This window comes from Embiotoca jacksoni, unplaced genomic scaffold, assembly GCF_022577435.1.
Source record: "Embiotoca jacksoni isolate LCO1_2020_lvr unplaced genomic scaffold, fEmbJac1.0.p SCAF_19, whole genome shotgun sequence".
NCBI lineage: Eukaryota > Metazoa > Chordata > Actinopteri > Embiotocidae > Embiotoca > Embiotoca jacksoni.
Genome location: NW_027185329.1, coordinates 2872745 through 2886074, shown reverse-complemented (window position 1 = coordinate 2886074; position 13330 = coordinate 2872745). Strand labels below are relative to the sequence as shown.

Genomic DNA, 13330 nt, shown 5'->3' with positions numbered 1-13330 from the left:
AAATAATGCTACTGAATGGGAAAGGAGCCGTAAAACAGGAAGTGAACTATGACACATAAAACCAGCATGTAATATGGAGACATCGTAAACCATCTGTCCAATCAAAGCAGAGTGTGTAAATAATGAGCTCAATACAACACACACCAGAACAACAGATTCATGAGGAGCCACATTCAGACAGTTACTCATATACATATATATGAGTGAATGCACCATAAAAAAACAAATGATACTGGACAATAAATCTCCATCCTGCAGTTGATTCTATGTTTCATATAATAGCTCAAGGTGACCTTTTCAAACGGTTCATGTTTGTCCAAATTAACCGCCGAGTCCAGACTTTGAACTGTCTAACAGTTTGTATTTACACTGACACAGAACAGAAAAAACAAAACAAAAAAAGCAAATTTGAGAATTTCAAACCAATGAATATTTGACATTTTATCTTGATAAATTAATTAATTAATTATGTCTACTTTTGTATCGCCGGCAAAACAAAAGTGCGTCTAATATTCGATATGTTCCCCAATCCTCGGGAGGGTCGTCCCATAAAGCGAGACAAAACAAGGGAGATGCTTCCCTGCTGTCAGTAAAACAGGATCACAGCAGACTTTGATATATGGCAGGCTACAGTCCATAAATATCACGGAGATAACGAGCACCCTTCGTCTGAAGTCCGACGGCCACCTGATGCCAATAATACAAACAACCCTCGGGCAAAAAAAACAACAACAACAAATGAAATATTTTACACCCCCCTCCCCCTCCTCCCCCAACAACACCCTGTATTCTGCACCTCCCATGGGTCACATGAAGGAAGGCAGGAACAAACCTTTTCCACATGACGGTGAAAGAGGGTGAAGACGAGGCTCGCTGCCTTCCGTTCCACTTAACAGCTGACGGCCTTCAAAGTAAAGTCATACGTCCAGTCGGCCGTTTAAAGCCCCCCCCTCCTTCCTCCGCCCTCGGCACCTTCTCCACTCTCCCCCTCATCCTTCGCCTTTCACTTTGGCCGATCAGCAGAGACGACCGCCTGTCCGTCTCTTGTCCTTCGGTCGGAGACTTGGCCGCTCCACTCTGCTGGCCTCAGGCTCACCTCGCCCAGACAGACCAGAGCACAGCATGGCAGCATCCTGGCACCGACGCACACGCAGGACGCAGACAGAGCTTTTATTCAGGCAAACACTTCCTACTTTATGTGTGTGTGTGTGTGTGTGTGTGTGTGTGTGTGTGTGTGTGTGTGTGTGTGTGTGTGTGTGTGTGTGTGTGTGTGTGTGTGTGCGTGCGTGCATCGGAGGGCAGGAAGCCAGCGCGGTAATAGGATGTTCCTCACTTGCTTTGTAATGTCTCAAAAAGCCGGGAGAGAGCCAAAACGCAGCGCAAAAGCACGGATGGTAAATACAGCCGGCCGCTTGAGAGGCTTTTTATTTATTAAATATATTTTTTTTTAAAAAGCAAATGATGGAATTTTAGAGATGAAACGGGTGTACAGGTCCCCAGAAACAAGGGTCGGGATGATCGAAAGTAAAAAAAATAAATAAATTTAAAAAAAAAGGAAAAAAAATAAAAAAGAAAGCATATTTCTGCCACAAACAATGTGTTCTGTTTCTCTAAGATCCAACAAGCTTCGTTTCAATGGGTCGCAGTTAAAAAAAAAAAAAAAATGGGTATCACTAGATTTGTTTGTCAACAAAAAATAACCTGGCTTGGAAAAATAGCCAACTGCAGCTGCTTATATCTCCTTAAAAGTGAACATTTGCTGCTTTTCTTTGTTTTGTACGGCGATAAAATAAATATTTTTCACTTTTGGATTGTTGACATTGAGTTTTGTAAAATTGTGATGGGTGTTTTCACAATTTTCTAGCCTTTTACAAACCAAAGGAGATTAATCAACAAATAAAAAAAAACAAAAGTGCTCATTAGGATCCAAGTGAAATTAAAGCAGATCCACAGTTTGTCTGCATATATACGACTTAAAATCCTCTTCAAACATGAGACAACTAGTATCTCTACTATTAGACAGCCAGTCATGTTTCATTTGAAATTACAGGGCCAGGTTAAACTGGGATTTTGTAACAAGATTAGACAGGGAAAAAAACAAACAAACAAACAAAAAGGACAGCAACAGCCAATCAACAGTTTAACGCATTATCTGCTGGACGATAATCCTTAATCTGACATCAGACGGCCAACACGTTAATCCCATCAGCGGACGCTGAGGATTATGACGGTCTGTCAAACAACGTCTCCGCTCAGCGGATCCGATGTGCTCTGATTCACTACGACACCGACGAAAAAGACGACACGGAGACAAGATAAAAACCACATGCTGAGCCAGAGAGGGCATATCGTAACATTTTGATTTTTGCTTCGTTATTTCACTTTCAAAAGATTTAGCGTGGCGTTTTGTGTCCCCTGTTGAACTCTATGTTAACTTTCTGTAATCCAAGATGTCTTCCATTGCTACTTACATGTTGCAAAGCTTTGTGGGGTGTTTAATTGGCTTATTAGAGAGGCTAAAATATATAAACCCATTACAATTGCATGCGATTGCTAAGCTTTTTCAAATAAACTAATCTAAATAGAGAACTGTTCAAACTGTGGGATAAAAACTGAAGGATATGTGTACACTTCACTTTAAACTGATACACGTATTAGTGAATAATTGATTAGTTCAAGATGATGATCATTTCCCTATCTGTCCATTAGCTGTACCCACTTATTCCTCACAGAGATGAAGCATCAGAGCCAATCCCGTACGATGTAATGTTGTTCATTAGCAGGGGTGTAGTGCAATTTCTTAAAGACTGTGTAACCACTGTCGAGTCAAGTTTATGCACAATAGTTAATGTAGCCTCAGTAGTTCAATCGCTTTTGTTTTATTAAGTAAACTACATAAATCTGCTATTTTCATCGATTGTTTTGGATTATTCATCAAAAGTGTCCAATTTAACACGTTCCTGCAAATGTTTCACAATAAAAACCTTGTTAAGAAATGAAGAAAAGGGTTTTCCAACAATTGAAACACTCCAGAGCTTTTAATTTGAAAGAGACACAGGAAGTGTTGCAGTAACTTCAGCAGGGCAAACGGAAGCAGATCAAAACAAGGCTTCAAGTTGAGTAAATCAATCAAACACATGAAATGTCAAATGTGTCTTTGTTGGCTCTCTTGCGTGACATTAGATTAGGAGAAAATGTTAACTTTAGTGTTTCCATAAGTGTTGTTCCTGTGCTCCAGCAGCACTACATCTGTTTATTAGGCTACAACGCCCGCTGGGTTTAGTTTTTCAAACGTGAGAAATTGCTTTTTTTTAATGTTTTCTGTGTTAATTCAACATATTTTTATTGTTCTTTTTACATTTTAGCGATATAAATGATGACTCAGTCATATTTGTAATACAGGGGGCTCACAAGTATGTATATTTCTCTTCCAATATTAAGTCCATTTACGAGCCAGTGTCTCTCTCCATCTGTCTATCTGACACTGCTGACTGTACACTCACACTTCTTTATACTCAATCCACAGGAAAAAGGAAGAAGAAAAAAAAGCAGGACAAAAAACTGAATGGAAAAAAAAAAACATGAATGGGAGTCACAAAAAAAAAAAAAAAAAAAAACCTGACAAATCATATCGGTGTCTGTGCTTTATTTCACAATCCTTTTGAATCTCTGACGAGCCCACACTTATCTCTTTGTCTGCAGCAGCGTGGTCATTTTTCTTTTAAAGGGCTGAGAAAGCAAAAAATTAGGTTGTTTTAAACTGCAGATAATAACCACCGAGGTCAGCTGGAGGAGTATCATCTCCCTCTTCCTGCTAACACACACACACACACACACACACACACACACACACACGGACACACACACACACACACACACACACACACACGGACACACACACACACACACACACAGGGGGAGGATGCTGCTGGTTGCCTCTCTGGTTACACAGCTTGTGATGGCCAACACCCAAAAAAAAAAGAGAGGCTGGAGCCCAGCACTACTCTAATTTAAAATAGGGGTGGGGGGGAAAAAAAATCAATTCAACAGAGTATTGCTTTTGGTATTTTGAACAGCAATATTATATCGATACCAAGTCTGCACAAACCAAATATCAGATTCAAATGACCAAATCAATTGCCATACAAATAATCTCAACCAGGGATTTAATTGTCTTTTTGTCTTCATTTTATGCCACTAATAATGTAAAAGCCTAATAATAGTTTAATAATACAAGTTACGATAAAGAAAAGAGCCTTTTATTGATATTGCTAGCGAGCCTTGACACATATAAATAGCACTGGATGACGTAGCTATACGTAGATGACGTAGATAAATGGCCACCTTTTCACTGCAAATCCAACAAATCACCTCCTCCAACGTATCGGGGCTTTCCTTTTTCTCATTTCAAACTAAAATGTACCCATAGCAGGATAAATCCACGCTTTTAATGTTAATAGACACTCAGCAAAAATGCGGTTGGTTGATTATCAGAGGTTAAGCACCACCGAGATAAACAGTGGGCCACTCATGTGCCATTAAACCACAGAGGACGCGGGAGATGAAATGAGATGTTACCATAAATAAAAAAAAATTAAAAAGTCAACACTGGTTGTTATTTTCACCTGTTTCTATCCAAATAAATGGAAACGATTCAAAGGATGCAAAATTGCTGCAGTCAACTGTCAAATAATCATCACCAGGCCCTTTCTTGAATAGTTGTGACCTGCCTAATCAATACACAGACACCAAGTAGCAACACTTTATAAGAGCCAATAATATGGTGATAATATGGCATCACGGAGACTCTGCAGAGGTCATAAACAATCCTCATTTCAGCAAATATGTATTAAAATAACCGCATGCTGTCAGAGCTAACTAATGAAATTGAACAGCCTGTCATAGTTTTGTGACCCCTTTTTATTTACATCAATTAAATAAATGAGTATATGAATATGTTTTGTTCTCCAGACCCTTATATAAGAAAAATGCTTAAAATTGCAACAATCTCGTATTATAATCTAAATATAGTGAGACTCTGCAGAGGTGATAAACACCCCTTGTTTTCATAAATATTCACTGATTTAACCACGTGCTGCAACAAGCAATTATAGTATAAGACGGGGGGGGGGGGGGGGGGGGGGGGGTTGATATAAAAAGAGATCATCTTCTAAAAACACTTCTATTTATCCCGTCGCAGTTACATAATATAATTATGTTATTAAAAAAAAATGTATAGGAGTCCCGTCTACTCACATGGGAAGTTCAGACAAAAGAGTGGATAACTGAGCACACAAAGGGACACGTTACGCCCATCAATGAGTGAATCAAACAGGCCGGGAAGTTGAGGTTAATTTTCAAAGGAGGGGAGAGAACCGAGCAGGACGGCGGGCTCCCCTCCACCCCTGCTGCCGGGAATCCCTGCCAGAAACAGGGTGTGACACACCACCAAACGCCGGACGGATACAACTTCGCAACTTGCCACAAAAACACAACAAAAAAAACAACAAAAAAACAACAAACTCCATTCAACAGCAGGGATATTATCGAAGTAGACAACCAGAGGAGGCACCGTGACCCCCCCCCCCCCCCTCCCCGTCCTCCCCTTCAGCCCCGCCGGTGTGTCTGCAGCCTTTTGTTCCGCCGCTGTCACATCCGTTAAAGGTGCACCGCGGATTAGATTTAGGTTTATTTAATTTTATTTATTTTTTTTAAACCTCGCCGGCCATCAAAGCTCAGCCGGCCAGTTCAGCCTCGTCGTTCGCCGCCTTTCACACAAAAGGTAACACGGCACCTTTATTTTCCCCTCCTCCTCCTCCTCCTCCTCCTCCAAAAACAAAAATAATAAAAAAAATAAAAAAAAGTCGCCGCAAAAAAACACAACACGAAGCAAAACAAAGCCGAGCGGTGTGAGACCGAAGAGAGGAGAAACATACCCAGAGCTCGGTTCCCCAACTCATCGCGGATTCCTCCCTCTGAGTTCTCCCCGTATTGGACGCAGTTTTTCCCCGCTCAGGCGTTCCTGAACTGCCGCTGGGACTCCGGTCCTCCTCCTGACTGACTGTCTGCCGACTAACACACTCCTCCTCCTCCTCCTCCTCCTCTTCCTCCTCCCTCCTTCTCCTGAATCCGCAGGGCCGCAACAACCAGGGGGGCCCTGGACCTCAGGGGGCCCTTAAAAAAATAAAAAAAAATAAAAATTAAAGAGTTTAAGAGTGACCAATTTTTTTTATTTTTTTTTTTAATAAATTTCTCATTAATTCTGATTTTAGACACATAAAAAAGTGTACAAACCTGAAATTAAACTACGAATAGCAAGTATTTTAAACATATAGGCTGCATATTTCCTGCAATTCAGACAATTCATTGTGTTTTAATGTATTATTAATTTAAGAATTACATTCAAAATCAGGGATAAAAAAAATAATTGGATGAGAACCAGACAAACCAAATATTATGGTATTTTCTGAGCACGACTGAGTAGTGTAATCAATTGTAATTTTATTTCAGTTTTAGGCTTATAAAATTTTGTCATTGGACTTTTAGATTTTTACACTGTCTATGTGACAAGATAACAACTATAAATACAAAAACAGCAAATACACCAACATAAAGCACAAAGTAATAAAGTGACACTATGCATCTATACGGCCTGTTGTCCTCACACTGCACCCGTGTCACTAAAACTTTAAAGAATTCAATTATTAGCATTTAAAGTTTTAGTGACACCTTAATATTAAAGGTGTCTATATTTGGGAGCTTGTTTATATTTCCCAAAGCATCATTACACGTTGTATGAGACCTGAGGCGTACCCTGCACCTTGAAAATGCAGAAATTATTATTTTTCGTCGTTTAAATAGACATTTTTATTCACACAATCTGCTTTCAAATGATCAACTGGCTTCTTAGAGACAAACATAATGTACGTTTAACACTTGATTTACGTTAGAAGCGTGCACAGAGTTCCCAGATATCTCCTCCTGATGCAAAATGTTCCTCTCGGGTTTACTTAAATCCAATGACCCACAACATAAAAAGAACTGGAGATAAAAGTCAGTTCATTTAATTAACTTATCAAATGTGAATTAGCAGCTCCCTCTGGAGGCCTAAATGTGTCATTACAGATGTTGTCACAGAAGGCAGTAAGTCAAAGCATAAAAAGTAAATCCATGCCTCTAATGTACAGCGGCAATAAAAGGGAAACGTTCACCACTATTTCCTTGCGTTGTTTTGTTTTTTCTTTGATTATTTGATGAATGAATTTGTTGGTTTGTTTGTTAATTTATTTAATCTACACACTCCGCCACAGTAGGGCGCGGGATGTGTCTTTAACGCTGGTTTGCGAACAGAAAACGTAGAAGAAGAAGAAGACGAACAAGAAGGAGATGAAGAAGCGCAATGGTGCGACTATTTCTGACTGAGGGTTCATTTTAGCTGTTAAAAGTTGTAATAATTAGTTGTATTACAGCACACACACACACAGAGACATGCACCGCTGCACGGTGAGGTAAGAGGAGCTGCATTTTCTATCCATAACACCCATGTGGCCTGCATTTCTTTATTACTTGGGAGCGCATTCAGACGACCTTTGGCACAGTTAAGAAGAGATACATCTCCAAAGATACATAGTCCTACTTTTACGCACAAAATACGTCACCACATATTCATAAATATGATTATTTTTGTTTGTTTATATTGACAAAACGTGATATAAATGTTCCTGTCGAGAGGCTTGTGAAGTAACTACCGTATAACCAACATGTTTATATGCATGCATATGAGTGTTTGCAGTGAAGCCGGTTTCAAACGTTTATTAGCATTTAAAGGCGTCATTCAAAGCTGCAGCTTGTGTGAGTATCTACATTAAAGTGCATTCAAAGTCTATTCAAATAGATCAATAGCTCGGGGGGGTGGGAGGGGGATTTCAAGGTATTGATCTTTTAAGTGTCCAGAAGTGATCCAGCCAGCAGGGGGGCTCCAAAAACGAGCTACAACGGGTCACCAATGTGGGAAATGTAATTTAGTTCATTTTTTTGTATTATTTTAATCTTTCAAAGTGTTCACAGTGAAATGTTTATTTTTGGAGATCATAATTTTTTTTTGGTGCTCTTGAACTGTATTAGCTTATGCCAAGAAGTGTTCCTAATATTTTGTCCACCACAATCATATGCAGTAACCCTAATTGTTCGACATATTTGTCTGATATCATTTATTCTACAGGTTGAGATTCTTTCACGCGATCGTCGCATCTTCTCCTTCGTTACTGTGTAATTTGTCAGGTCGTAAAACACGTTGTTTTCTCGTCTGAATCTGGTGGTGCAGGTTTGTGGAGCAGCGCTGGCTGCGTTCAGTCCGCTGTATGAGCTCCACGGTCGGGAGGAGGAGAGCTCTCCGCAGCGCCTTCCCGGTGCTGGACCTGCCCCTGCAGCCCGTCCACCAGCACGTGTATGAAGCAAACCTCCGGAACAGCAGCGCCTGTCATAAGAAGTAGGTTCTGCTGAGGTCAGCATATGTTTTACTTAAATTGTCTTTTTTTTTGAAAGTCCAATGGCGGTAGTGCATTTCATAACACTTTTTTAAACGGTAAATTAGGGTTTCCCCCCCTCCCCCCCATGTTGTTCTTTGTTTTGTTCGTGCTGCACATGTCCTCAGAATAAATAAGAGCATCTCTGTCTGTTTGCCAGGTACACAGAGTTCAGTGAGAAGGTGAGGAGAGGAGGAGGGGAGAACGCCACAGCCAGACACACTCAGAGGAACAAGAAGTTGCTGGTCAGGGATCGGCTGGGCCTCCTGTTAGACGATGAAGACTTCCTGGAGCTGTCGCCATTTGCTGGTCTGGGTCTGCCGTACGGGGACATTCCTTCAGCCGGCTGCCTGACCGGTCAGAAACCGCTCTCGCTTTCAGGCTGTCCTGTGTTTTTGTGACCGCACGACAATCCCAAGTGTTAAGCATCCGCACCCGTCCGTATGTGTACATCCAGGCGTCGGCAGGATCAACGGCCTGTGGTGTGTGTTCATTGCCAACGATGCCACGGTGAAAGGCGGCACGGCGTATCCAATCACGGTGAAGAAGCAGCTACGAGCGCAGGAAATAGCAATCCAGAACCGCCTGCCTTGCGTCTACCTGGTCGACTCTGGAGGAGCTTTCCTACCGCTGCAGGTCAACACACGAACACGCCTCAGATTTAATAACTGTGTAGGGAGAGGAGAGATGGGACGGCTGGTTGAATTCTACCGACTGCTACTCTTAATTCTAATTCAACTTCTTGCGTCCAAATGTCCAGTCCGAGATCTTTCCTGATAAGAACCAGGGAGGAAGGACGTTCTATAACGAGGCCATCATGTCTTCCATGAAGATCCCGCAGGTAAAAAAAAATCACGGAGAAACTGAGCCATCAGTTTGATCAGTATGAAATACATGCTGCTCCTCTTATATCCATGGAAAACATGAAGCGGATCCAAACATTTAATATAAACAAAGTGGATTAAACCAACATACAGTGCTGCATATTTAAAGGAACCTGTTTGCTCTTGTGTCGCCTGTTTTAAGTTCCTTCTGTTTTGCATTTTCAGTATCGCAGAACCAGTTTTTGTGCACGTTAAGTTAAAAGTTTAAAAGCTTTAGTAGGGATTCATGCAGCTTTTGTATCAGGATGGCAATATGTAAGTGTAGCAGACCCGCTCTGTGCTTTTATATTTATTTATGCCTTAGTCTTTGGGCCTTTATCAGGAAAATTGACTTGTTGGTACATGGTAAATGCTCACTGACAGAAGATTTCCTGTCATTTGATAAAGAGAGAAAAGATTCTTTGGTTCCTTCCCATTCGAGTTTTTTTTTGTGTCACGACATTGTAAAACATTACTGTCAGTGTTAACAGCAAATGTCCAGACACATATCTGCATTATAATGTAATAAAAAGTCACAGCTTAAATGTCTTTTGAGTTGCAGTGTGAATTTCAAATCACTGAATGCTCCCAAAGGTGTCGGTGGTGTGCGGGTCGTGCACGGCGGGCGGAGCTTACATCCCCACTATGGCGGAGGAGGCGGTGATGGTGCACCGCATAGGGACCATATTCTTGGGAGGACCGCCGCTCGTCAAAGCCGCCACGGGAGAGGAGGTGACACCGGAGGACCTGGGAGGAGCCCGGCTCCACGCTGAGTAGGTCCATAAATCAAACGCACCCCCAACCAGACTCAGAGCTGTTGGTTCGTATTGCCCGTCTGTGAGTTTACCGTCCCGTTTCAGGGTGAGCGGCTGCGTGGACCATTTTGCCTGGGATGAGAAGGAGGCGTTCAACTACACGCGGAACATCATATCGACACTGAACTTCCACCTGCCCGAGGAAGACGAGGGGGAGACGAAGAAGAGCAGAGCGGAGGAGGAGCCGCTGTACAGCTCGGAGGAGCTTTCGGGGCTCGCGCCGCAGAGTTACAACTACACTGTGGATGTTAAAATGGTACAGCGAGCAAAAACACGCAAAGCTACCTGCCGTGTAGATTTCACCAGCTTGTGTCTGTCATGTTATTATTTCACTGTCGAATGATTCAGCATTAATAACACAGCTGCTTGTTTCGGTCTGACGGTCTGTCCAGGTTGTCAGTCGGCTGATAGACGGCAGCCGCTTCCAGGAGTTTAAAGCTCGCTACGGAACCACACTCGTCACTGGCTTTGCAAAGATACATGGGTAACACACCCACACACACACACACACACACACACACACACACACACAAATTCACCATACACTCACCGAGCACTTTATTAGGAACACCTGTGCAATCTAGTGTAATCCAGTACAACAGCTCTTCCATAAATTCAACTGGTTGACATCGTGCGTTCCTAATATTTTGGCTCTCTCAGCGGAGCGGACAAAATATTGGGAACACTATTTAATATAATGTCGATCTTATTACTTGTCATTGTATAAAATTACTGATCATTGTAAAAATGTTTATTCATATGGCCAGCAGGATCTCTCTCCCACTGGCCAAATGTAAACACAAATGTTGAATGGAGGATTAAAATAAATCGGCCACATATGATTGGCAGTTTGTTGGTAGAAACCTGAGCTTGACTGAACCAGTGACTCTATATAAAAGTGTTCGTAGCTTCCGGGTCTGAAAAATGAGGCCGATGCGCGAGTGTCTTCAGCTGCAATACCACCAATTGCCACTAGAGGAAAAACCTCCGGCTCCATAGACTCCCATTCAACTTGTCTAATTCGAAGTCAAAACATTTTTTTCCACAAGTTATCTCGGTGTTGTTAGCTAAAGTCGCTCCTTCCTATTAGTTTTCTTGAGGTCCATCTGAAAATAATTCCATCATGAATTAGAAAATAAGCTTGAAAAGGCGTGTCCTTGGGGGCGTGTCCTTTTGATTGACAGACCTGTGGTGCAGTCAGATTACGGCTATCGGTGGGCGGGTTCACAAACCAACAGGTGACGTCGCCGCTAGGACTGAACTGATCGGCCTCTAATTTGATGTTTTAAATTTAAAAATTTGTTTGTGTAACTTCCTTGTGTATGTACCTTTTGTTAGCCACCTGGTGGGAGTAGTAGCCAACAACGGAGAGCTGTCGTACGAGGCCGCGCTGAAAGGAAGCCACTTCGTCCAGTTGTGCGACCAGAGAGACGTCCCGCTCCTCTTCCTCCAGAACACGGCACCTACAGCTGCAGCAACACCGTCCATGAAACGGGTACTCATCACCGCCTGTAAAACACACACACACACACACACACACACACACACACACACACAAACTGTCCAGGTCTGTGCAAATGAAAGTGCTAATTAGGGTTTATGATGTTGCATAATATATGTGAAAGTTGATCAATCTTATTTTACCTTTCAAAAAAGATGTTTTTGGAAATCAAAGAACAAATCGGCTTCAGAATTTAAATAACTTTTGACGCCTCGTCACTGTCAGTCAAACTGACCTTAAATACCATTATTTTCTTTTAAATCCCTCTCCCGTGTGTCTGTCACGCAGGCAGAGATCAACACGAACCGTCTGAAGGCTCAGGGCTCCATGATGTCCGCGGTAGCGTGCGCCTCCGTCCCCAAAATCACCGTGGTGATCGGTGGTTGCCACGGTGCCGACAGCTACGCCATGGTGAGCGACTCATTTCACACATTTCTGGAGTTCAAAAGTTTTAATATCTTTAATGTAGAAAGTTGCATTGTCATCTGTGCTGCAGATGTTAAAAAGAAACAGCTGGTTTCCGATGATTTGAATCTTGCTTCCTGTCCCGCGCCTGTCTCCAGTGCGGACGCTCGTTTGATCCTAATTTCCTGTTCCTGTGGCCCAACGCCAGAGTGGCTGTGACGGCCCCGGGTCACGCCGGGTCTCTGCTCCCCCCCGACGCCGAGCAGCAGGAGGAGGAGAGACTCAACAGGAGATTAAAGGAGGAGAGCTCAGCTTTCTTCTCCTCGGGCAGGATGTGGGACGACGGGGTCGTTCTGCCTCAGGACACCAGGAAGGTAAAATAACCTTTAGTTTAAAGTATTAAAACGAAAAGCACTCTGCGGTCCTTAACGTTGTCGTTTGTCTGTTTTTCGTCCACAGGTTCTCGGAGACTCCCTGGACATCATCAAACAGCAGCAGTATCAGCTGTCTACAGAGAAACTGCGGTCGACACTTCTTCGTATGTAGAGGCGTCGATCCTCCTCGTCACTTTCTCCGGACGCTACGAGCCTCCGTCTGCCACTTCCGTTTAACGGTCCCACATTTTGCAGTTCTCAGATGTTTTATTTGCGGTCTCGATATCCATAAGACCACGTTTAGACTTAAAAGATTAAATATTTATAACAAAAAATTTTACTGTTTATATATTTTTACAACCATCTGCACTGTACATAAAGCTATTAAGTCAAAACACTCGAGAAAGAGACTCCTGGAAAATCCTGCGAAAGTGCCTCATCAGGTTTTGTTTTTCTTCCTCATATTTCCATTAAGTGTCAGAACTGTGAAGGTTCGCCACATCTCGACTAGCGGATAGTCACCCAGTAATACAACACGTGAGGATTTGTCGCGTGAAGTGATGCTCGGGCTTCTGTTTGGTCTTTTTGAGCCTTAAACCAGTTCAGAAAAGGAATCATTTTTTTAAGGAATTTTTCTTTTTCAGATTATTATGTGTAAAAATAATTGAATCCACTGTCTAAAATCACTTCATAAGAACTTCAACGTGTGGCAACGTAATGGTCAGTCATTTCAGGATTTTTTTTTTTTTTTTTTAATTATAAATGTGAAGTAAATATAGTAATATTGCCTTTTTATTTGTATGAAATAAGATTAAAAACATTTTCAAAACTTGTGTTTTTTTTAATT

General features: G+C 42.0%; 2 protein-coding genes across 5 annotated transcripts in view; one reads left to right on the top strand and one right to left on the bottom strand.

The window, feature by feature from the left end:
* fnbp1l (formin binding protein 1-like) overlaps positions 1 to 6045 on the bottom strand; it is a 41821-nt gene extending 35776 nt beyond the window's left edge. For all 4 annotated transcript variants that reach the window (XM_069153030.1, XM_069153031.1, XM_069153032.1 and 1 more), the window contains exon 1: positions 5937 to 6045. In XM_069153030.1, coding sequence (XP_069009131.1) covers positions 5937 to 5960 — 24 coding nt within the window. In that variant the 5' untranslated portion in view covers positions 5961 to 6045. The remainder of the gene's footprint in view (positions 1 to 5936) is intronic.
* Positions 6046 to 7370: 1325 nt separating this feature from the next.
* Positions 7371 to 13312, top strand: LOC138200401 (methylcrotonoyl-CoA carboxylase beta chain, mitochondrial). Its single transcript, XM_069153022.1, has 12 exons — positions 7371 to 7508; positions 8324 to 8488; positions 8686 to 8882; positions 8983 to 9161; positions 9286 to 9366; positions 9983 to 10161; positions 10249 to 10459; positions 10596 to 10687; positions 11542 to 11698; positions 11993 to 12115; positions 12268 to 12483; positions 12569 to 13312. Exons 1-12 carry the CDS (start codon positions 7489 to 7491, stop codon positions 12653 to 12655), a joined length of 1707 nt encoding a protein of 568 aa, XP_069009123.1. The 5' UTR covers positions 7371 to 7488; the 3' UTR covers positions 12656 to 13312.
* Positions 13313 to 13330: the final 18 nt, after the last annotated feature.

Excerpts from the sequence above, each read along its gene's own strand:
- LOC138200401 (XM_069153022.1), top strand. The coding sequence starts at position 7,489 with ATGCACCGCTGCACGGTGAG. Across the intron at positions 8,883-8,982 it reads TTCAGCCGGCTGCCTGACCG|GCGTCGGCAGGATCAACGGC; the intron begins GTCAGAAACCGC and ends GTGTACATCCAG. Across the intron at positions 9,162-9,285 it reads GAGCTTTCCTACCGCTGCAG|TCCGAGATCTTTCCTGATAA; the intron begins GTCAACACACGA and ends CCAAATGTCCAG.